This window comes from Tachypleus tridentatus, chromosome 13 (genome assembly GCF_004210375.1).
Source record: "Tachypleus tridentatus isolate NWPU-2018 chromosome 13, ASM421037v1, whole genome shotgun sequence".
In the NCBI taxonomy this organism is placed as follows: Eukaryota; Metazoa; Arthropoda; class Merostomata; order Xiphosura; family Limulidae; genus Tachypleus; species Tachypleus tridentatus.
The window spans coordinates 95,410,087-95,437,237 of NC_134837.1; the positions used below are offsets into that span (position 1 = coordinate 95,410,087).

Genomic DNA, 27,151 nt, shown 5'->3' on the forward strand with positions numbered 1-27,151 from the left:
ACTTAGTTAGGAAATATTCAAATAGAAAAATATTGTTATTGTTAACTCACCAATACTTTTAACTCTCATTGGCACTGGACGTCGAAAAGAAGTAATAAACTTTCTGGCATCAAGCCTTATCTCAAAAAGATTGTTTAGTAGAGCGAAAAGAGGAGCAAGCGGAAAAGCTACCACAAAAATTGTGACAAATCCAAACTGTAAAACTGCATGAAATGACAGAAGAAAATAATAACTTTAAGACATAAATAATAATAATATAATTTATACAGCAGATTAGCAGGCAATGCTCATTTTAAAAAATTACTCATTTCATTTTTTTAAGAATGTTCTTTAAAACTCAATATCTGAAAACAAAAATTAGTGAAGTAACAAAATTAACACTTTTCAAACATTGTGCAGTGTAAACTTTACACAATCCCCACAAAATGATACCAGCTGCCTATGTAATTACAGTATAGTAACCATGATGAAAAATTGCTATGTGATTGCCATAACCTTACTATAAGTATGCATAAAACATTACTTCATTTTGATACCTTACATGTAACTCTTCAATAATGCTACAGCAAACCTATAAAAATATCAACAGAAGTGCATACAGTTGCCTACAACCAGTTTTAAGTATGTTCAAATATAGCCCATGTTCTCCAGATATTATATATATATGCATTTTAAATTTTATGTAAAAAATATTTCTAATTATATTTGACAGTTTTTTACAGGAAAATAGTTTGAGAATTGGTAATCTGTCATTTTGTAACTTCATTTTTTTATGTAATTGTGAAGAAAAAGTGTAAAGACTTCCATATCTGTGCAGCTTGATCCAGGCTACCAAACTACACTACTGTAGATTTAAGATTTTTCTGCCCATCCCAAAGCATACATTTACATTTGTTAAGAAACTATCATTCCTTGAGACCATAATTCTGAAGGCTTTGTTTCTACTGTGACTTTCTTTATCATCTGAATTTTATTATGTTTCCACCCTATTATAACCTTATAGCAAGTGACTGAACAACTGCTACTGAGATTCAATTTGTAAACTAACTACTTACATCAATGCAGAGTAAATAATGTTATGCAAGAAATAATTAATGGTTTTATTGAAGTTATAAAGCATAGCTTGCACAATGGAATTTAGTGGGATGCTTAGAAGACTTAAGAACAAACTACAGACTTAGGAAATGTTTTCACAGCTTCTTTAGACATTCTTTTCATATATGTTAGTTTACGTCTGAAAGTTACAACAATAAGGATAACATCAGATAAACCTTGTTACATTTAAAGAATAAAATAGTAATACCAAAATATTCAGGTGACTCAAATACTTATTTATTGAACTTCACTGTTGAATTTTTGGGTACTCAAACAGTATTTATAAATAATAAAAGACTAGCGAGAACAAAAAAGAAAGAATTGGATATCAGTGACACCACACTGCATGTTCATAAACCAGGGGTACCCAACCTTTTGGCACTCGCGACCCCTTACCTAAAGGTTTGAAACCCATGTGACCCCTACTTAGGGCTTACTATTAGCAGCTTAATTTTTATTTTATTTTCTGTGAAGGAGAGGGAAAGAAACATCTAAAAAAAATATTTAAAAATTCTGTAATTATTTATTAGCAAATTAAATTACAATGGTTTAACCTGAATTCACAAAAAGAACATATATTTCTTAAAATAATATTAACATAGGTTTGAGCAGCTATCCAACCCAGCTAGTGAGATGCCTGATGTTGCATTTCAGCAGCAAGCTTTGAAATTCATGGCCAAGCATTTGTTAGAGCAAGTCTCATGTCATCTCCAACATCCAATCTGTTCCTATTCTTTGATTTTATATTGACAAGAGTGGAAAATCCTGCATCACACAAGTAGGTAGAAGCAAATGGAACAAGGACACGTAAAGCTATCATGCTGACTTTGGAGTATGACTGATACATAGCGCACCAGAGCTGAATCACGGATTTCACCTTGAAGAGATCACGAGCTGAAGAGTCATTTCTTAGATCCAGAAATTCATCTTGGATATCATCTGGGATGGTGGATACATCAAGTTCAGTACAAAATGGGTTCCTTACCAGGGCCTCCTGTTCCTGTGATAGCTCAGGGAATTAACGCATGACTTCCTTTTATAGAGACTGAAGATGTTCAGTAATCTCATCCTTGAGGAACTGATCCAGTTGGATCTGAGACACATCCGTCACTCCACAAAGTTTTTCAAACATAGCGATGTTTCCAAGATTGGTTTTCTGACGCCAGTTCTGCAGTTTGGAAACAAAGACCCGAAGACTATCTTGAAAAAGGAGAACACGTGTTTCTCTTCCTTGAAGCTTCAAATTGAGCTTGTTCAGCTGGTCAAAAATGTTGGCTAGGTACGCAACCCTTTTATTCCATGCTTCATCTTCGAAGTGAGCTACAAGATCTTTCATTTCTCGAGTCTCCAGGAATAGCTTTATTTCATCTTTCATTTCAAAGACACGATTAATAACGTTTCCTTTTTGACAACCAACGTACTGCTGTGTAGAAGAGAAGGACTTCGTGGTCAGCATTCATGTCTTTGCATAATTCTTTGAATAGGCGAGTGTTGAGTGCTTGAGTCTTCACATAATTTACAATTTTGATTACAGATTCAAGCACTTCCTGCAGAGAGGCAGGGAGAGTCTTACTGGCGAGAGCATATCGATGAATCATGCAGTGGATGCCCTTGCTTGAGGTGCTAGCTTCTTCACTCGACTGGAATCCTGATTTCAATCCCAGCATAGCCAGTGCCCCATCCGCACAAACCCCACACACGTTTTCCCATTGAAGATCTTAGTCTTGAAAAAGTTGAAACTTTTCCATGACATCATCAGCTTTGTTGTGGTTTCAAGTGCACTGCAGAATAAGAATTGTCTTTGATGTCACCTGAATTAATGTATCTCACTAAGACAAGCAACTGAGAACATGAACTTACATCTGTTGATCGTCAAGCTGAAAGGAGAACAAAGGGGAACCCTTGATTTCAGTCAAAACCTGTTCCTTCACATCCATAGACATTTTAGAAATGCGCCTCTGTATAGTATTATTTGACAGGGATACTTGCTGCATCTTCTTTGTACTGGCTTCTCCAAGTATAAGATTTACTGCTTTCATCATGCAGGGTTTAAGAAGTGTTTCTCCAATCGTGTGAGGCTTTTTTTGTTTAGCAATTTCAAATGCAATCTCATATGAAGCTTCCACTACGGCTGCACTCTGCTGCTGAAACGACCCACTTCTATCGATTCTTTGGCTTTTAAGACACCGTTCATGCCGTTTGAAGAAATCCAAACACTTCTTTGCGTGTTCTGGATGTTTCGTCTCGAGATGACGCTTTAGTTTTGATGGTTTCTTTGACTCTGCACTCAAGACAGCATGGCACAAAACACACTGTGGTTTCTTGATGCCGTTGTTGGCAAGCACAGTGGTGAAGCCATTGTTTAGGTAGCATTCTGAGTATCTGTGCCGTTTAGCTATGGACACAACTCATCTCTACTGCTTACTTATCTCCTTGTTAAAATAAAATAAAAATGTTGAATAATGAACGCTTTGGCAACTGTAGATCTTACACTGACTACTTGTGGGGGGTGCAGGTAGAGTAATGATGGGGTTAGTATTGGGAGGGAAGGGAGCGTGGCCAGTCGCCACACTCGCCATCCACCAATCAGCAATGGACATGTGACTCACGGTCGACAGCGAGCACACACACACTTAATCACAGCTAAACAGACACACAAGCATACGTACATGCGCGTGCACTCACATACTCGCTACTCGCTAGTACACACATACATACAGCAGTTGCAGACACATACACATTCACACAGGCACATTCACTCACAGGCACGCATACATACACCCATAATATCACCTAATGACATTGAACTAACGTAGCACACGTTTTGCTTTGCACCGAAACAAACAAAATGTAAGAGCATGAAAATGTAATTGATGAAATAAAATTAATGTTATCCCAAGCTACTTCTAACAAGGCTACGCGACTCCCCTGCCAAGGCTTTGCAACCCCCTGTGGGGTCGCGACCCACCGGTTGGGAACCCCTGTCATAAACAGTTTACTTTCTGTGCTGTACCATATTCAATATAAAATCACAAAGTACAACATCAGCCAATGTTTTGCTCAGCATCCATGACCATGTAATCCACTTCTTAGGATGCAAAGCTTAATAAATGCAACCACAACCAGTATACCTGATGCATCCACAAATGTGTTCAATGTGAAAGTTGTTTAGATGTGTTCATGGTGGGTGGGGGGGAGACATGTGAATGTAGCCAAAACCATGCATCTGGTAGCTTTCCATGGAACACTGCTTTTTACACATACTGTAAGTAATAGCCACAGAATTAACAAGTAACTTTCAAAAAAAAATATTTCTCCATTTCTGAGTCAAGGTAAGCACATATTAAGACTTCTTTATTTCATGAACTCTCTTGAAAAATATAAATTCCAAAAGAAAAATAGTTAAGTTATAGCAATACAGTGAAAAAGATCCTTTTTTTTAAAAAAATATGAGCACGTTCGGAAATTTCTAACCTTATAATAAGCAAAACTATGAAAACTATTTAAAAATACATTTACCCATTTCCAGATACTCAAAGAAAAGTCCATTTGATCCCCATTCTAATAGACTATAGTCGCTTTCCCATTGGGCAATAATGCATTTTCCACTCTTATGTTTCTCTTTTTTGTGCAAATGCCACATCTTACTAAACCATAGCAGCCACCTAGGACAATAAAAATGTTTTTAAATCATATAAATATCTACCCACATGTTTTATTTATTCCTAAAGCTCATATTATTGAACAGTAACTTAAGTGAACATAAAGCTACATTGTGTTTGTCTGTGTTTATTACAATATGGTTAAAGTAGAAACCACTTCCTGTTCTACTGCAACCACTGTACAGTGAAAGTTATTTTAGAAAGTTTCAGTACACTCTAGTACCAAATAATCATATAGAAATTGACAGACACACATACTTACGGTACTCCGATTTCAAAAACAGCATTAATAGCCTGCTTTCCGACCATAATAATGGCCAACTGCATAGAAAGCTCTAACAAGCATCCTCCTGTACCACACTAGGAAAACAGGATATTAATAAACAGGAAATGCAATTTTTTTTTTTATAAGTAATTTTTGCTTTCAAAATTTATAATTTATTGCATTAAAAATACATTTATATTAAATTTAAATACACTGAGCAATAAAAATTTTCAGTTTTTTTAACAGTGATTTTTATCCTATTATTTACTTAGAGCAAATGTAATTCAATAAGATATTAGAAACACCAAAAAACAACTAAAATCCATAAGAAAAATAATGTTTTATTGTTCACAGCAAGATTCGAAAGTCTGTGGTAAAACAATGATGTGCTCAGAAAAAGTAGCTAATGTTGTATTTTAATGGTTTGAGAGGTACAAATGCTAATATGTAAATACTTTCATACAGAAGAAACTAAAGCTAAGTAAACAAACTGAGCAAAACCTCAAAATATAACACTCAGAATTTTAAATGTAACTGATAAAGTAACTTTTTCTGATTGAAATAGTTATTGCACAATAATTTTTGGGAAGTAGATCATTATTTAACAAAAACACTTTTTATAAAAAAAATATTAACTCTGTGTAACTTACAGTTAAGTAAAGGTATATCCTTCTTTGAACAAAAAATAATTTAATATAATATCTTATTTGATAGATTAAAACTTTGGCTGGCCTTTGGTTACAAGTAATATAATATTAAATGAGGAGGATGTAAAAAGTGAGCATAGCAGGAGGAGTCTGATTTTCTATTTGATGGCTCTGTAACTATATAAGATTAAAGATTATGAAAGTTATGCCTTGTCTCAGCAACGATATTACAATGTGTAATTTACATCAAATTTCATATTTCTTGGAGGGATGGTAAATAAATTGGATAAGAAGGAGTGCCTAGAAAGAGAATTTGTCACAATTCTAATACTAGGGGAAATTCAGGGTTTATTTTTAATATTGCCTTATGAGATTAAAAACTTAAAATTAACTGCATTTGTGTGCCAGATTTATTTGTACAATATGATAAGAAAATCGTTCAGTTAAAGTTTGAATGTAACTCACTAAATCCTTGTGACATGCACAGACCATGAACGACAAGAGGGTCAAAAGAATTAATAAAAATTTACAATAATAAAATAAGTCAAATGTATTAATAAAATTACAACAAAAAATATCATGATTTCCACTTTAAAGCTTATTATTAAATTTATACAACCTTAACAATGAAAAGCTCTGCTTTGAAGGCTGAAAAAACGAGTGATAACCAAATTAATCTGCTATTAAAGATAGATTGTTATGAAATATGCTATGAGTGACATAAACATATAAATGAAAATAATTAAATATCTTTTATTTGCAAGATGATTTTTCTATGTATCTTGAGAAAAAAAATAACCTTAGCTGGATATTTCATGCAAGTATAGTTAGATTCTTATTCCACATAAAGACACAGATAATAACATTAACATCTGGCAAGTTTCTCATATTGTCATCAATGTTTATTGTTTTTTAATTTTCAAAAGAGTGGTTTTTATAATGCTAGTATAATTAACAGGAAATGAAGGAAATTTAAAAAAAACTGTCCTACAGTCCTATGTTATATTGCCACAAGAAGGTTGTACCTGGAAAGTTTGTTCCATGTATAGAAAAGTCCCTAAAATAAAAGCAAAACCTTTTACAAGAATAAGATTTTCAAAAAGGAAATGATCAATAATTGATGCAATAAATATTTATGGCAGAAAGGAACTTGGAAGAGAAACTGTATTCTTTTTCTTAAAATGTTGAGTAAAAGGCACACAGGAATGAGACGATGTAGTAAATGGATGGTGGAAAGGAACAAATAAACCCTCTTGCCATGAGTTCAGTTGATGTGACAGAGTTCATCCACAAATTAGCCATCAGAGTTTCCATATTATAACTTGTAATAGTATACATCTGTTTATATTTAATTACTGTTTTATTGTCCTTTGAATGGTGTCTAACTAATATTCTAACCATGCAAATTTTAAATATGTGGCAAACATACAGCTTACATTACAATACTGAATTACATGAGGCACAGACTATTAATGTGTACTTCATGAAAAACTATAATTCTTCCTCCTCTTTATTATACATTATCTAACCTAAAAACGTTTTTACATTTTAGTTACTTTTACAATAATAAATAAAGAACACACAAGAAAAGCAAGAAATAAAGCACTTGGTTTTAAACATTTCACAAACTATCCTGGCATACTGATAGTGTCTGGTGCTCAGGGCAAAATATGATTTGTCACCTCCCTTCTTAAATAAAAAAATCCAACTCCACCTGTCCTTTGCACTCTTACTTTCTAACTTCTAACCTAATATGGTAATCCTACTTACTACAGTACTGCATCTCACCATATTGTCATAAATGTCTGGTACTTATGACCAAACGACAGAAATATAAGGAGTCATGGAATGAAATATGAAAATAAATTAATGGTACAAGACAATAATAAATTAAAATCAATGGGAAGTACTAACAAGCACCTTACAACTTAAACACATAGCTATCAGGTTACACTGATTCAGTTGCCTCTTGCTTGGTTGTTATGTGTATAGAAGTTACAGTTTATTCTTTATGAATTTGAATCATTAGCTAATTAAGATCTCTGGTTTGTATAACAGTATACTGCATATTATAGTCTACATTAAGCTAAAAATGCACCATAACTCTCCTGATTAGTATTATTATACGATGAATAAATCTGAGATAAAATTATTTGGGCTACCAAAAATATGTTGACAGCTTGAAAACTACTATCACATTGTTAGATTTTTACAAAATCAATACATTTCCTATCAACTATTAGATGTGTGTGTATTTTAATCTATCTAACACTGAAAGCCAAGGGATTTCCCAAGGCATGATATTTCTGATAATAGCTTTATATTTGATGTCAAGCATAAGAAACATTTTAATGAATGCCAGCTCCCCCACCAAATACAACACTGATCCCATTTCCTCTTTTCACCCCCATGTAAGGCACTGACACAAGGAAACCATCCATCTTGTTCTTCTCTAGCTATCTCTCTTCAATAATATTCAATAAGCATTACTTTTGTTTTACCTTTACACTTATTTCACAGACATATAGCATCACATCCACATCATATAACACTACCTTAGGCAATTCATGAATGAAATTACAAGCCAAATAATTTCAATTCTACTGCTATATCTAATTTAAAACTACAACTGCAATACTCACTTCCTCTTGGCAATATCCAAACACCAGAGAGTAATTTCCAGGATATCCTCCAAATCTAAATAATTAAATGTTATGCTTAAATTGTTTAAAAACAACAGTTTATTGTATAAGATCATTTAAGTAACTTTTTATATTTTTACTAAATGATTTATTGACTTTTGCACAAATATTTATATTTGTAAGAAAGTAATACAGACTCAGAGTTTAAGACTTAAGCATTTTATATTTTATACATTGCTAAAGTTTTAAAAAACTCAGAGATTTTTTATTAAAAAAAGAATAGATTACATTAAAATTTGTTTAATCATTAATAATTTAATTCAAAGGAAACTTTTGCTTATACACTATCACCTAATTTTATTCATCCAAGATACGAGTGACAAACAGATAATTGACAGTAAAAATATTTAAATAATTACAGACAAATTCAAAGCTGTAAAATTAAGGTTTCAATAATATAAAATGTAATACATATGGTCAATTAACTTGCTTGGAAATACGTATAAAATGTTAAAATTACATAATATTAAGTAACAAGCTTACATTAAAAATATTTGAAAATGTTAGCATGATATAATTAAACATAAAAATTAATTCTAACAAATGCACATATTTTTAACACTTAAGTGCACAGAAATAGTGTTATAATAAGCTGTGAAAATAATAATTAAAAAAAAAATACAAATTTCCAGTTTTCTTAGTTTTAAAAGTTATTCACTTAGACATGTAAACTGCATAATTAGTATCTGCTGTGTTTAAAAAAGCACATTTCTTTTGGTTGTTTGAAAATGGACTATCTGTTCTCTACCCACCACAACTTTCAAAACCCAATTTTTAACACTGTAAGCCTGCTGACTCCCCATTGAAGAATTGAGAGCAAAAACATCTTTAAATCATTAAAAATTATAAGCATGTAAACATATTTGTTTTCATTATATACAGACATAGTCAGTCATTTTTGTATCCCAGGCAAGTTTCACAAACTATGTGCATGTCAGTCTGAGAAGGTTCCATATACTGATGGATAAAGTAAAAATGTGATAACCCTGTGAAGCATGCTTCCTATAATGTTTGATAGCCAGCAGAATTTTAGGATGCCCCAGAATACTGGATATGCTATTTCTCTAGCCCAATTTTTAAGGAAATAAAAAATGAAATTACATTACAAATGAAGCATGTTGCTAAATGAGATGGTAAATACCACAACATATGTTATATGATACATAACCTAAGAAAAAGATGATTTAGTTGAAGAACACAGAGTGATAGCAGAAACTTGAGTATCATACCTCAACCAAATACAGCAAGTTATCTTGCTTAATTCACATTATAAGTTCAGATGGTAAATTTTTCTATTTACCCTCCAGTCTGTATGGTTCTGCAACAATTAGTGAAAAACAGGCTTAGTGCTCAGAATGTGTCCTCCTTCAGGAAGCATTCTGGGCAACTGCCTCTCTTGCCCTACCATAGCTACAGCTCTGCTTATAAAATATTAAAAGTAAAACTTTTTGTTGTAAAACTTGCCTTTTCTTAATATCTTTAATTTTATTCTTGAACCGGAAAAAAATTACAGCTGATGTGAAACAAAAAACAACATAGGTTTATTAAACAAAGCCCTTAACAATGTTTACTGGTTTTTAATTTATAATGCACGCACACATATCTAATAGTCTTTAGATGCAAATTAAACAAAGCAAGCTGACAGCTTTGATTTCCTAAACAGAATGGTTTCTAATTTGCTGTTTAAATGCATAAAGAATCCAATATATAAATGGCAAAGCACTTTTTTTTCAAATAAATAGTACTTGGATATACTGAAAATACGTCGATAAAATTATTAATAAATATTTCTATCCAATTCCATGCTGACTTATCCACCAGACTCACAATTCACTTGGTTTTATGTTTATTTAACACAAAGAAAAACCTCTAAACATAGCTCTGTGTGTAAAGTTCCTACACTTCAAGCTACGCTAAATACCTTTTCCATGAAACTGAAGCACAAAAGCTTGAAAATCAGTAAAACAAGAAAAAAATGGATGAAAACAACAGTAGCATAATATCTGTTACAAAGTTCAGATTGTTTATTTTTAATTAACAAATTAATGACATCTAGTCATTAAAACTAATACCTCAACTAACATTCAAACCATTTAAGTGCACTGGAAGGCATAAACAATGGTACATAAATGATTAATTAAGCTGATACAGTACAGTCCAATATAAATGTATACAACTTAGAAAAACAACAAAAAACAAAACCTATCTCGGCAATATTTCTGTTAATAAACTGTTACAAATTCTACACATAGAACTTTGTTATTTAACCAAAACACCCAAGCAAATTTTTTCTTAATCCTTTCACTATAGGTTCAGTATAATATACACAAGTTTGTCTACACATTTGCACATATTAAGTATTCACATTATAACTTTTGAGGCAGCATGTATTTTTTCAGAAAAGTTGGTATATATTAGGTAAAGAGTACAAGCTTTTGTACACAAAAAACCAGATTTTGTTTAATGAAATATTTCTATTAAAGATTTGTTTGTGAAAACAGAGTGAGTGCAAAGTGATTTCATGTTATGATTAATTAAAAAACTATTCTTCATCCCAAAAATTTCAATTATTATTTGTATAATCTCAAACTTCCTAGATACATTTAAAACATCTGCTTTCAGTAAGACTATGTTATTTTCTGTACTCTACATGGGGTCTCTATCACTTGAACAACCTTGTAACAATCATAAAAAATTAGGAAATAAATATAAAATATGTTTTTTCATGCTAGAATTACTACATTATTATACAAAAATACAAATATTTAGTCTAAGTAACTTAAGACTCATAATGTTACACATTTCTATTTATTATTTTTTTATTATATTGACCTTCCAAGTCATGCCTAGCTAACTTGCATTTATCAGGTGCACATGCAGTCATGTTACATATCTAATAACATAAACCTGACTATTAATCTTTCCTGTCTTAGCTGTGTTTTTGTGGACTAGCATTTTGTAATATACAGTCACATTTCATCTATTAAACATTACATACGCTTATAAGGTTATTGCTACTTAGACAAATTATTTTTCTTAAAATATAGAACAATAAATCTAGAAGTAAAGCAGAGAATTATCTCTTCTCGCAACAACCTTTGAACTCGGTTGCTGCTAGACATAGATTGCTGAGCCTTTTTAACTTTTGCATACGGAGGATATCAAAGTGTTTTTTTTTTTTTTTAGGTTTTATATATACAGTCGAATAACCAAACAAATCATATATAACTATACTGATGTCATAGAATTCCATTATAATTTATTAAGCTCAGTAACTAAGATGTATTTAGATTTTAAAAATATGAAACTTCAAGCAGATTAAAACACAACCTACCTTCGCAAAAATCTTGGTTTAAAAGAATGTGGTAGTCTTTTCACATGTTAAAATGGCTGAGAAACCCACAAAGGGAACATTCTAAGCAGTATGATTGGTTATTCATATTATATACTGTAGCACGAGTAAATAAGGGACTGCTTCAAAAAAAAAGTGGAAGGAGTTGAATGGGGCCCACTATGTTAGATTCAGTATGTAAGCCATATCTCACCAAAATAAAAAGAAACAAGGTTCTTATTTTATATTCTAGTTTGTAAATATTCAACATAACATGTGACTCACTAGAATCTATATTTACATATGTTCTTCTAATATTCACTTTTATGTTAAGAAATTAATTCATATATAATATTAAATTTGAATTTTTACTTACAATTTGATTCCAAACTTATTAACATAAATTAGTAGTTCAATAACCTTTTGAATCCAAGTCAATGAATGCAATTACATGGCCTTTGACCCATAATCCGTTACAAAAAAAAGTTAAAAATACATTCAGCTACTTATACTAAACATTTTAGCCTCACATTTATATGCATTACTTAAAAGCATGGCTTAGCATCATACAAACCTTAAAGCACATTTCAATTTTTTTGCTGGTCAGATATGTTTTGCTGTTTAAGTATTTCATAATTGGTAATATTTGTCAGTATTTAAAAACATATTTGTCAAATGAATAATAGCAAACATTAATTTGTTAAACATGTTATCTGATAAATATGTTTATAAATACTGAGAAATATGATTCAATTAAAGCTGAAAATTTTGACTTCATTAACAGTAAACATCTATTCAACTTATAATATGAAAACAAAAATAAACATTTCTTTAGAGGTAGTGTTTGGAATGAATGCCAGAGATAAGTTATTACAGCCATGAAATGTACACACCTTATGCACATAATATAACAAGCACTTAGTGCTGCTCTCTTAAGTCACATAACATGAACTACAACTGTTATAATTAAAAAACAACTCAACATATCCCTTTTGTTGAAATACAAACAACACATGTCTGCTGATGATACAACAACGTTAAGCTATTTTGGACTTTCTGATGTGCATGTTTGTTTATTCATGTAATTGTTTTTGGATGTACTGTTCAAATCAAAATGGTGTTATTTTAATACTTCATACATTATACCCAAGTCAGAGGAGTAGACCTAACTTTTAGAAGAATGTTTTTTTATTAATTGTATAATTCATGTGCAATCCATTTCCTTCTGCTTCTTTACGTCAACTCAGAAATTTTTCTATGGCATATTACCTGCATTATTCATATCAGATTTAACTCATACAACTGAGCTTTTTTATATTTGTGTAACTTATTCAAATAAAACTGTGTAACGGTTGAAAACATCATCACATTTTACCCTTCCATATCCAATAACAAACATATCTTTATACAGGTATATGCAGGTATATTTTTATAAATTTTCATGCATATGTTCTGCACTTAGTTAGCAACACTCTTGCAGGCCCAATGTGGAAAAGTCAAACTTGCAATAGTTGTGTATCTTAGATTTTATTACAACAATTATTCCAAATGTTGTTTACTTGCTTGGTCTTGTTTCCAAGTTATGCCTCTGGGTATTTATTTAAATTGTACTCATTCTAAGTGTTAATACAGACTCATATAGGTTATTATGAGTTGGAGATTTATCTTACTGAGTATGTTTAATGGGAATGATACTTGATGCACATAACCTAAAAAATGTTGGAGATCAAACTAGTATCCCTAGTTTAATTTAATATAGTATTTTCTAACTTTTGATTTAATTTTTATTTTGTGCAGACATTAACTGTTCTTGAGTTTTGTCCTATACAGACATCTTTGCTTCAACATACTTTCTGCTCCAGCATATCTAGAAGTTGGCCAGTTGTAAATAAATCATATTTGCTTGACATTGAATGAATAAAAGGTTATTTGTACATCTGTGTTTACTTGCAATAGTTTGAACTTGAAATCATTCTCCATCTCACGTTTCTGTAAACTGCATTTTACAGATTCTTTACACTTTTGGGTAGATGTCAATGTACAAGAATACTATAATTAAAAAGGAACTCCTTATACTTAGATAAGTTGTATTTCAGACAAGTGACACCAATAATCACTTACAGTTACGACAGAAGGTGTTCATACCCCTGTGTCCCAAGTAGTTTTTTGCTTATAACTTAAAAAGTATCACGATTAGCCTAATAGACGTATGATATATTATAAATATTATATTTACACACATCTATATACATTTTTATGTAAATTAAACGACAAATAAACTGTTTATAAACAAATAACCAAACATAGGAGGAGCAGAGTGTTTGTACATTTCAGAATGTGTGAAAAAACTGATATTCCCGTAAAAATTTCGTTTAGTTTGGTGAACAAACTACATTATACCATTCTAGAACTAAACACTGGGTTCATAAGTATTGGAATTTAGCCAGCAAAAAATGTACTTCCAACCATTTAGCACTGTCTCCATCATTATCTGCTTGGCCATCATGGCAAACAGGAAACAACAGTCCAGTGATTTAAAAAACTGAATTATTGTAAAATACAAGTCTTGTGTGTCTCTTTCTTGTATTACTACACAACTTAATGTGCCAAAATCTACTGTTCAAAGCATTATTGCCAAGTTTAAGCTTACAGGATCAACTGCTAACCTCCCTCATTACGGACGCTCCACCAAAATTCCAGAGAGAACCAAGAGGAAGGTTCTCAGAGAAGTTAGTAGGAACCCTCGTTTAACATGTAATGACATACAGAAACTGGGGTTGAAGTAAGCACCTCTACAGTTACAAACATGTTACTTTCTTCTGGGTTCAAAGCATGCCGTCCTCGTAGAACTCCATATTTAAAGCCTGTTCATTTAGAAGCACGATTGAGATATGCAAGAAAGCATGTAGATAAACCCTTTACCTATTGGAAGAGTATTCTTTGGTCAGACGAGACTAAAATCAAGCTTTTTCGGCCACAATGATGTTCGTTATATTTTCTGTAAGAAGGGGGAACGAAATCTTCCAAAGAACACCGTCCCTACAGTTAAACACGGAGGTGGCTAGATCATGCTATGGGGTTTCTTTAGCTCTTCTGGTGTAGGCAGCCTTCACCTCATCAACAAAATCATGAAAAAAGAAGAGTACGTTGATATATAAGGCACTTATATCAAGAATGATGCTCGAAACTTGCGGCTTGGGCGTCGTTGGATCACCCAGCACGACAATGACCCTAAGCACACATCGAAATATGTGCAATCCTGATTGCAGAAAAACCATATAAGCATTCTGGAGTGGCCATCTCAGTCACCCGATATATTAGGCACTTATATCAATAATGATGCTCGAAACTTGCGGCTTGGACGTCGTTGGATCTTCCAGCACAACAATGACCCTAAGCACACATCGAAATATGTGCAATCCTGATTGCAGAGGAACCATATAAGCATTCTGGAGTGGCCATTTCAGTCACCCGACCTCAACCGAATTGAAAATATTTGGCATGAGTTGAAGACCAGGGTTCATCAGCGTCATCCAAAAAACTTGCAAGAGTTGGAGGCCTTCTGTAAAGAAGAATGGAAGAAAATACCAGTCGAGTACTGTCAAATGATCATGGAGGGCTATGAGGAGAGATTGTGCCAAGTAATTCACCTGAAAAGCTACACAACTGACCATTAAAGTAGATGCACGAACACTTTCGGCCCCTCCTTTGTTTGGTTATTTGTTTATAGACAGTTTATTTGTCATTCAATTTACATAAAAATTTATGTAGATGTGTTTTAGTGTAATATTTATAATATACTATACTTTCATTATAGTAATCATGATATTTTTTAAGTTATGAGGAAAAAACTACTCACAACGCAGGGGTACGAACACTTTCTGTCGTAACTGTATATTGTACCAGCACAAAGGATCTAAAGGCAGCACAGAGCACAATCCAGACTAGTTCTCTTTTTTTTCTTCTTTTCCTATTTTTAGTTTTGATGTTGACTTATAACTCGTTGTGGATAATTCAGTTTGCAATTTTGATGTTTCCACAGATAAATTTAGTAATCTCTGAAAAAAATGTTAATTCAGCTTTTTACAAACTAGTCTTAAAAATCTAATGAATCAACTTTCAACTAGAAAACTACTTACCTTCCCTTGAAAAATGCTATGTAAAAAATGGATGAATAGTAGTTAACAAACTGTAGTACAAACATCTTCAAGGTTAAACTGTTTTCATATTCTGTCTGTGTTCTGTGCATTTCTGTAGAACAGATAAAATGGAATTAGATTTCAGGTTTGTTTGTCTGAGCAATATTCAAAAGCAATGGTGTTCATAACTTACTGAACCACATTGTAAATTAAACTGAATAGGAAAACAGTTGTGGTGTACAGCATGTAGGAGACTAAATTTTTCTATTTGTTTAGATGGGATTATGTGAAAGGAACTGTCTATAAGGTAGAAACATTATATGCCCAAACAATCAACAAGATTGTAACGATTACTTCAGATATTCTTGCACTTACATTGGTCAGCACAACCACATGAAGGTGAACACATGGTACCAAGCCACTGATAAACCTGAGATGCTACCCTTCATTATACCACAAGCTACAATTGTTTATCTGATGTAGTTATCATCCTATTCATCTAAGAAAAGAGGTTCAATAATCTACGGATGTCCTGTATATCTAATTCAAGGTGTTTATGATGCAGAGTCTCTCAATGAAAGAAAATGTCAAAGGTGGTTTCAGAAGTTCAGATTAGGTGACTACAGCTTAAGTGATGCACCACGTTCAGGTGGTCCTGTTGAGTTTAATGATGACTTACTGCTGGCTGCACTTGATAGAAATTGTGCTGTAACAGCTGAAGAACAATCATAGTGGCTTCATTCAACAGATCACCGTCATCTGCAACAGCTTGGAGAGGTGTCAAAACTTGGAAAATGGGTCTACATGAGTTGACAGAAGCAAACCTTTGAACAAGAGTGAGCATTTGCACTTATCTGCACTCTCGTGAATGTAACTCGCCTTTTCTGGACAGGTTAGTGAATGGAGATGAAAAATGGATATTTTACAAAAATGTTAAGTGCAGGTGAACTGGCTAGAGCACAGCCCAAAATTGACCTCCACTCAAGGAAAGTCTTGTTAAGCATTTGGTGGAATATTGTTGGTGTGCTGCACTTTGAGTTGCTGCCACTCATTGTAACAATTACATCAGACTTCTATTGTCAACAGTCAGAGATTGAATGTTGCACTGAAAGAAGAGGCTTGCTTTGATCAATTGTAGAAGTGTTATGTTACACCAAAATAATGCATTGCCCTATATAGCAAGGATCACATCTGTAAAGACTGAAGAGCTAGACTGGGAAAAACTTCCATATCCTCCTTATTCTCCAGATCTTGCCCCATCTGATTACCATCTATTCCAAAGTTTGCAGAACAATCTTGATGGAAAAGAGCTTCAAACACATGAAGATGTCAAAACTACCCTCTCTACATTCTTTTCCTCCAAATTCCAAGAATTTTATAGAAGTGGCATTCAGAAGCTTGTGAATCGTAGTCAGAAAGTAATTAATAATAATGCAACATACATTATTGATTAAATAACATTACAAGAATTTGAAATCCCTTCTCTTTTTCTAAGCCTAAAATCGGACATTATTTAAGGGATGACGTGATAATTTGGTTCAGTTCCAGAGCCCCAAAGACTTTGGAGGGCAACCAACCTTGATATATATCTATAATCAAAACACCAATAATACTCACCTGTGGATATGAATAAGAAAACATTAAATATTCTATTTCTTCTCTCCTTTATTAATTCCTACAAATGAGTTTGTAACATTAAACATTACTCTTCAAAATACAACATTACTGAAAATTTTTAGGTTTCACAGTTTCAAAATTCCTACTGACTTTATACAACCAATTACGTTTTCAGTTTTACCTGTATCTATGATATTTAAAGGGCACTTAAAAACTTATAAAATATTTTCAGAAAACCAATCTTTTTTTTTGTTTTTACATTACATACTCAAAAAGGAAAAACATGAAAATATGATTCTTTTAGAATTTTATATTATTTCAAAATACATCCATTAAAATTTTTATTGGCATATAGTGGGCTTATTTTTTTGGAGGGGGAGGGGCATCCAACATGAAATTTATGTAAATTTAACTTTAATCTTAAATTATCTGTTTTACCAATACAAAATTCGCCACAGTTTACAGGATAGAAGTAAATGATGGTGTAAAGTCAGTAGGAATTATTAAGCTATGAAAACTATTCCTAATACTTACAAAAAAAATAGCCAATATAATTAGTCTGGCCCCAAGTACGATACTAAGCTAAAAAATAAATTATAAAAATTACAGATAACATCTTATTGTGTATCCCATCATGCACCACTTTTTCCTATATGTGTTTGAAAGGTAATTACTGGACAATTACACAAGGTAAATTATATATAACACACCTAAATAAATACTTACTCATTGTTTGTTTGATATAGTATAAATGTAACACTTCCATTCAACTTACAGAATATGAACTGTTTGTTTGTAGTTAAGCACAAACCTACACAAAGGGCTAATCTTATGTTTACCCACCACTGTTACGGAAAGTTTCTGTCTGGCACTCTCTTTAAACCATTCAGTCCAGATGTAAATATTGCGAATGAATTAAAGCTGCTATAAAAATTAATTTAAATAAAATGAAATATTTATTTACATCAAGCAGGTCAATTTTGTCACTAATAACATAAATAAATTAACATTACATACATGGTTATAGAAAGAAATATTTTTGCAAAAAGTTTAAATACTATTTATATAGAAACTCACCTAATTCAGTCAAATAGTTGGCAATTCTCTGATAAACCTAGGAATGTTTTCAAATTATCACAATTATAAAAACATTAAAGTTATAGCCAGTTCACAGGAATATAAATTAAAGAATGAAAGGCTTCAGAGAGAAATATACACTGCTCAGTAACATTATACACTTAAAAAGTAAAATGTAAAATAATAATTCATTTTTAGCAACAATACAAAACAATGAAATTTTTAATTATTTTCTTATTTGCAAAGAGTGAATAAACCTTTGATGAGCTGTATTAGCCACAAAAAATAACATTATTTTAAAATTTATTGAAATATTACATTCAGTATTTTAAATAAATAGAAAACCTTTTCATGTTTAGTGTTTCATAGATATCAGTGACTATTCTAAACCTAACATTGTTTACAATGTATATAATTTTAAGACAAAGATTCTAACAGCATTATTCATCAAGAATAGCTGAAGCAAATTATAAAATCTTCATACAATTAATATGTTCAAAACACCCTCAAAACATATGAATATAAAAACCTTATAATTTACACACATAATAATTCTCATTCTTAGTTGTTAATTTTTGTCCTCAGTACATTATATTCATTAATGAAAAATCACACAACCATATTAATCTAAAATCCTACTGCTCTTCACTTAGTTCATGAAAACAGGAATATATATTGTTTGTATCAAAGATTTTCCTCTTTTCTTAATTTACACAAAGGTTTACACTAGCTATTTCCTTTTCTGTCATACCCACATAACATAAATATATTTATGCAAACATTTGTTTCCTTGATATATCATCAACAATAGTCAGAGCAAAGTTAAGTTAAAACAATACCAAAAGACAGTATATGACATTTTATCTTTTGGATGACCCAATAAATACTGAATTACCTTATTTCAGGTAGATATAAATGAAAAATCTTGCAATACCATGTATATCTTTGTGGTCATTCACAATAGTGTTACTCCCAGTAAATGAACCACTATAAGACAAAAGATTGTTAAAATATTTTTAAAAACTTAAGTCTCTCATACTAAAGCAAAAACATTCCAAATGAAATCAAATATTGATTCAAAAATGTACTTATATCAAATCTAAGAAGCATAAAAACTTTACCTTATCAAATATCACAAGACAAACAAGATTTAAAACAGCTGCTGTGGTAGAAATAATAACAGATGCCATACTTGTCAGATTTTTGTTTCCACTGATGCTTAATACAGCTTTAATAGAAAGCCTGTAAAGGATTACACCAACTACAGCAACAAGAGCTACTGTAACCTGAAATACATACATGTAAGTGTATAACTTCATATCATTTGTAACCCAATAATTATTAAAATATAAAAAGTAAAACATCAGTAGGAAGTAATCAACAAACATTTATGAAACTTCAGAAATATGGAGTTACAATGGTCTTAAAAACAGTAAAAAAAAATATCACAAACACAAAAATAAACCGTAAAAAATAACCTTTAAATTACATACATAAATGTTATTAACAAATAAACACTCATCATATAAAAAAAAATATTAAATTACTTACATTACAGAAAAACTGAAAGTCACTTAGAAACAGCTAAATACATCAAGATTTATTGTAGCACAGAGAAAATGGTAAAATAAGTTGTGATAATCAAGCTGTTACTTAAAAGTTTTATGAAAAATCACCTTTTCTTACTTGTAACCACAGAATTTCCTTTACATATAACTACAAAATGTAAATTCATGTTAAACTTAAATACTCACTAACAATATAACCACAGAACAGGAAAAAATGGCAAATGGTACTCGCTTCTTCCAAAATGAAATATGTGGTTCATAGGTCTATCACAGTAAATAAAAATAGAAACATCAAACTTAGTTTTATTGTATCACAACATAAACTGCTTTTTTATAATGTTCTAGCAATGATATAAGACAAATATTGGAGTCCAAACTGCAAGTATATGTAATATTACAACATCTAATACAAAAAACAACTGCTAAGATATACTACATATATAGATATGCTCTACAACTACACTAATTTGACTAACTGACCCCACAGTATAATTATCAAGCAATAAACACAAGCAACAATAATTGAGAATCACAATCTTATGATATTTCAAACAAATAAAACACCACATATCAGTATTTAACAAATCCATTTCTTATAAACAGTAACTTTATAATAAAACAGACTATATACTGATATTGTGGTATTCTCAGTTACAATAATTTCCCTCTAAAAAAAAAATCTTACAAATATTATATTAGAGTAATAGTTTAATTTTTCATCTGTTAACTAGTTCAACATAAAAAGTGACAGTAACTAAAAATGCATAAACCAATATTCTTTGTTAATCAAAATTAAAACAAATAGAACAAAGCAAATATTTCAGTGAGTGTGGAATGTGGAGAAAAATAACCTTTATTAGGTCTCTATCAATAATTCAGGTTCACAATGAATTAGTAAGTGTAAATCAATGCAAAATAAAATGGTTAAACAACACATTAATGTTCAAAGATAAATTATGAAGTATCAGATCTGCACCTTCAAGCAACAAGTTCTATCTCCTGCTGTTTAACACAAAGAAACCAACTGATTTAATAAATGCACTGATCTAATAAGCCTCAAAACAAAGAAAAACAACAGTATATAGAAACAATTTCTATAGGTGCATGTACTACTCATGTGAATGGGGGCCACTTTCAAATCAACAAGGGGGTTCCAGAGCCATTCAAAACATCACCCTGTTTAACACAAAAAAATAACACTGTCACTGTCTATAATGTATTTAATGCCACATTAATCCTTTCTAATGAAGAACACAATGATGCATTTGGTCAGCATTTCCCAAACTTTTGTCAGCCACAAACCTTTTTAATAAATCTGGTTTCTTGCATACACACCTCTTTTTGTGTTTTATTTTTAAGTGAATGAAAGAGTTAAGTGATAAGATATAATACACAGACACATTAAAATACTGCATGTATTGTAGTAATTACCTGTATTCATTAATGAAAATATAGTAAAATGCTTAATATTGCATTATTGCACTACTGACTTCACTTGACCCTATTTGCTCACCCCCTAGATATTTACACCCCTGGGGGCATATCCCACACTTTTGAAAATAATGCCTGTAGTGATTCACCAAGTCATATGAAAAAGTAAAGATGAAAGAAACTTACTTGCTCTCTCTCAACTAATATTCTGTATTTAAACCAATAGAAATAATAAACATTTTGAAAAACTATCCATTAACTCCTCATTTCTGGCTTGTTTAAATCTGCCTACCACTCCATGCACAGGATTTATGAATTTTTTCAGCAGACCATTTAAAATGTTGCACACTAAAGGCTTGCATTATATGATGTCAAGTGTAATTGATGGGTTAAAGAGGCAGGCTACACATGATGTCTTTATGCACCATAATATATTTAAAAGCCATACTTTATTTTAGTAATTACTATAAAGGACACTTGTAAATTACAACCTTTCATATCTAAAAGCACATTAATAATTTTGAAAGTAACCATTCAAATCCAGTTTTCCCACAAATGGGCAGGTAGCAATAATATACAAAACAATTCTGTATTAAAGTTCATATGTTTTAGTTTTGCACAAGGAAATTCATTATAAGTTAATGTGCTAGATTTAGCTCAAGGTTCTAACTTCTACAGCAGGAACCAATCCAGGTGGTTTTTATCATCTCATAAAATGGTTGCATTCATGGTAAAAATTAGCTTTGTATGAGACTACAATAAAACTTTAATTTGGGGTGAGGATAAAGCAGAATTCTTTGGGTTCTACTTGTGAACAACCAAACTTTTGGAAGATGAAACATGACTTATAAAAGTGGAATTACCTTCTTTGAGGAATCATGTTGTAAAATTGATTTCCTTAGAGTTGATAAAATAGTTCCTACTACATAACTGTAGACCAACCAGGAAATATTGTAAAGATGTATGTATTATTTCAGCAGAAAGAAAGTTGCATTCATTAAAAAAAATTTAACTCGCTATCTAATTTATAGTAAATTTATTAAGAAGTCTCATCTCTCTCTTAGAATTATTAAATCTGCTATAAATACTGATAGAATTGTATTCTATCAAAATTTTCTTTAATATGTTCCAGTCTGAGAAAACTTCACACTATTAAAGGGTAGCATTTTCCCAGGACAGCATATACCATTCAATATAAGGATCATAACCTCCTAATATCAACTGATATGTCAGTAAATAAGGTTTTCCCCCACCTTTATACATAATACAGTTAACCATGCAAAAACTTCAATTGAAAGACAAAGGTGATATCTTAGCTGAATGACATAAAACAAAATATAACTAGAAGGAAAAGAAAGCTAATGAATTTATTGACCAGTGTGTTATTTGAAAACTGATTACAAGCTAGAATGAGAAAAATTTGGAAATTTATATATTAATGCAAGGAGATAGAAAAACACATGCTTGACCTTCATACCACAACATACATGTTAATGATTTTGTTTAATAATCTGCAGTCCTCCTGTTAACAAAAGTGATCAGGTATCTGTATGCCTTTTTACTACACGTCTCAAAATATCAGAAATAAATAGCCATAATATTTAACCTTTTCAAAAACCAATTAAAATCTAAGGAAACATGCATATTTATTTGTGTTTTCTCTTGCAATAAAGTATTAATAAACAGCATAAATATTAAAGTTTACATATTTGGCACATAGTTAAATGTATATTATACACTTGAAATTATAAAATATTTATAAACAAGTTCCTTACCCTTGTAATAACATTTAATTTCTTTTTTACAATTGGAAGCTGTGCTAAATACTCAGGTCTTGGATGTTCCTAATGGAATAAAAAAATAACTAACACATGAGATGCTTCATTTCTTAAATATCCAGATGCACTGATTTGATACACTTATAATGTGGCTTATCTCATATTGCACTGAAAAACTACAGGATAAAACTGCTTGAAACTTTAAAGTTTCACATATTATATAGCTTTTGAAAAATGTTATTTTCATATGGGTTTTTTTTTTTTTTTATAAAGCTGCAAGATTTGCAAAATCAAAAAGATTTCTTTATGAAATGTTGGTCTTAATGTTAAAAAAACAACATGAAAAAGAAAAAAATTTAAAGATAAAAATTGACAATGGGTATGAAATTAAAATTAACTTGAAGCAAGCAAGCAAAGTTGGAAAAACCAAAAACAAGCAGCACAAAAATCAACAGCTGATATGGGACTTATGGTTCTTCAGGACAATAGGGGATCTGTAGATCCTATGCTAAGAATTGGATGTGGAGGAAAATGGAATGACCCCAAGAAAACCCACTTTCACTAACTGGCACCAATAGTGATAGGTGGTGCCCTGTGAAATATAGTTTTGAAACCTTTTAAAAGTGATAACAAATGACTGCAATAATGTCTGAAAATTTATTTTTATTTAATGATTTTGTGTCATTCTATGTGTTATGTAAGGATACCAACAGTTAATATATTTTTAGTCATGACTCAATAATATAAAACCATATACCATTTATATTAAGAAATATATTAACATTATGTTTGTTTAACTGAATTTTTAAATAGCAGATTCAACTCAAGAAACATAGATTCAATCACTATTATACAGACACATACATATATGTTGAACATGATTGAAAATAACTGTCATATCATTCATGTGATGTGACCAGAGACTGTGGTTTTGAAATTAAGCCAGTCTTAAAAAGTATGTACACTCAATATTTTGATACATGTAGTTCAGAACCTGCTAAATGGTCCTAATAGCAGATCTACAAAGCCTTTCAAGTGATTTCTACTAAACGTCACTGCTTTTTAAAGTTCATCACAAAATGAAAGCAACAATACTGAGTACTTCTCAACTGTGCTATCATCTTAAAAGTTTCATTAAGCAATTTAAATAAAATTTTTGTTTATACAATGCTTAACAACATTTAAATTAACATTTAAATATTTTTGTTGACTCTAATTCAAGATTCTAAGATTTAAAATTACAAAGTAGTTGAGAGCTCAAACAGACAAGTTACAAAAAAGCCTTGTATACTATGAATGGTTAAATTATTAAAATTTTGACTCCCATGACTCATCAGCATGTAATTTGTTTTTAAAATTGTATACATTGTACATAAATATGTATATACAGAAACTAAAATAATATTTTCATAAGCAGAAAAACCTATGAATGGGTTTCAAAGCTTCCATCAAATAAGTATAACACAATGTTAACCTGGAAGTTGTAATTTTTTTTTCTTTATGAAAATATATTTCTGATAGGTAATTAACTCTGTTTACAAGATTAGGTATTCTCATTCATTACGTCCTCTATATGCAAACTTTTTGTTTCCCATACTACAAATCTTCTGTTTCCCCCTGTTGGAATTGCAAGATTCTAATGTGTTCTCATGCAAATCATCCTGCATCAACTTCACACCAATAGGAGAATGGCATGCTCATGATGTGGCTCCCTCTACCAAACTATCACTTTGAAGTTTGGCAGAAGATGTCAGCACCAGGTGAATGTGGGAAGGAAGGGTGGTAAGTGTGAGAAGAGCTAAGAACCTATTGGAAATACATTTTCAATATAAGAAAAATATAATTTCTCACAAGAATAGCCAAAATCCCTCCTATTTATCAGTGTGAGGGAATAACAGAAGTTCCCCCTGAAAGCATCTGAAGAATATCCCTGGAAATGAGGGATTCAGATCCAAAGATCAGAAGGAGGGGAATTTCCCCACTTTCCAGTCAGGTATAGTCTTTGCCCAACTGTGAAATGTGCAAGATATATGAGCAGAAAATGAGAGGAGCACATTCCAGTAGGAAAGAATGTGGCAGCAAAGTGATATGAACCATAGAAAGTTACTATAACTCAATCCCACAAGGAGAAAGGTGGTCAAACAAAACATGTGCCCATAGGAGTAGAGTGACTAAGGTGCAGCAGACATACTTGGTAAGTCAGCTACATCCAAAACCTGCCCAGGGAGTACTAACATCCCTATGAGGGTAGGATCAGAATCATATCATCTTCATCTCAAACCCAAGAACTTGGGGAATAATGAGAACCACTCCAATTCTTGGTTATGACTGAGGATTTGATCTGAGCTATCAATCCAGGAACTTGACATCTGGTATAGAAAGTATTTTTAATCACATACACTCAACTCCCCCAGCCATGAAAGATACCAGGATTATCCAAATGGTAATAACATCCCAATAAGAGGAGAGGATGTGGAATAGCCAAGGACAGACAGACTGGAACAATTCCACAAACCACCACTGTGACCCACAATACAGATAGACAAAATCAAGGTAAGAGATACAAAATCTGAAACCTGTGTGAAGATTTATGTTGACTGGTTCAATCTAGATTCAAAACCTGCCTATGGGATACCAACATCCACACATGGGGAGATTGAGGACTTCCAATCAAAGGAGTGAACTGCATTTTGATGTCTCACTCTGCTGTCATTTGTTATCATGAACTGTATGATATCATGTCATCTACACCTACAGAATACAACCACTCTATTCCTTCCTATGGAGTTCCTTCCACAGTCAACCACCCCAGTGGCTTGAAACTGGAAAATGGTAAGGACACCCCATACTCCACTCAAAGAAAGAAGAGTGACAATGCAGTGGAGGGTCCAGAAGAATGTCATCACCCAAGACAGTGCAATAGGTGGCTAAAGAAACCTTATTTTGAAAAGCAGACCATACCAAGATATTCACTACAGGCATGGCAGGAATGGGCAGCAATCATCTTCTGCTTCACCCATGCAACCTATAAGCAGTTTGAGATGGGCATGCTTATGAAGTAAAATATCAACAGTGAGTATGTGATGCCACGAGAGAAGATAAAGTACGAGTCAACATAGCTAAACAGTGAAGCTTTCGAGTTAAAGAATACTTAGACAAACATCACTTACCACATAGCAGGATTCATGGGATTAAGATCTAGAGAAAAGGCCTGTGAAAAAGGAAGTATGAATAACAACATACCAGTTAGATTCACACAGAAGTCTGAAGAACAGCCACAGGTGGTAGATGAAACCTCAATGAAGAGGAAACTGTGATATGATGAAGAACATAATGGACATGGTTCACATGACAGATTCCAGAATCTCCTTCACTGGACAATAAAGATGAGAAACAAGGGAAAAAGTGAGGTGTCATATCTGATGGGAAGACATCTGGAACAAATTTTGGGTGGAAGAAAGTAAGGAGAAATAAATAAATCAAAACAAATGATGGACTCAACTAGTTAGTATAAAGGTGAAAGAACCCTAAGAGAGGAGGACTGTCAGAGAATAAAGAGTCAGGAAAGTGAACCCTGGATGGTAGCAGTATGAGAAATATAACAACAGAGTCCCACTGGGGCATATGAGCCTATCCAGATTCAGTCGAGGGTAAAGATGTGAAATGGAAGGAAGGGAGATAGAAAAAAGGAGGAACCACCCTATCAAGCTCCTGAGGTCTTCAGGAAAAGGAATGATCTAGATAAAGGAGAAGATAGGTAGGGTGTGTAATGGATTAACTGTTATATGTTTATTTTAAGATCTATGCTTGTTTCTGGATATTCTTTTTTGCATGTGACT

General features: G+C 31.9%; 1 protein-coding gene across 14 annotated transcripts in view; it reads right to left on the reverse strand.

Moving 5' to 3' along the window:
- The window catches only part of subdued (anoctamin 1), an 88,097-nt gene that overhangs the window by 8,542 nt on the left and 52,404 nt on the right, over window positions 1-27,151 (reverse strand). For all 14 annotated transcript variants that reach the window (XM_076482049.1, XM_076482052.1, XM_076482041.1 and 11 more), the window contains 9 exons: window positions 23,310-23,378; window positions 20,290-20,367; window positions 19,657-19,821; window positions 18,536-18,572; window positions 15,842-15,953; window positions 8,312-8,366; window positions 5,020-5,117; window positions 4,615-4,760; window positions 51-203 (listed from right to left, as the gene is read on the reverse strand). In XM_076482049.1, the coding sequence (XP_076338164.1) occupies window positions 51-203; window positions 4,615-4,760; window positions 5,020-5,117; window positions 8,312-8,366; window positions 15,842-15,953; window positions 18,536-18,572; window positions 19,657-19,821; window positions 20,290-20,367; window positions 23,310-23,378 (913 nt within the window). The remainder of the gene's footprint in view (window positions 1-50; window positions 204-4,614; window positions 4,761-5,019; window positions 5,118-8,311; window positions 8,367-15,841; window positions 15,954-18,535; window positions 18,573-19,656; window positions 19,822-20,289; window positions 20,368-23,309; window positions 23,379-27,151) is intronic.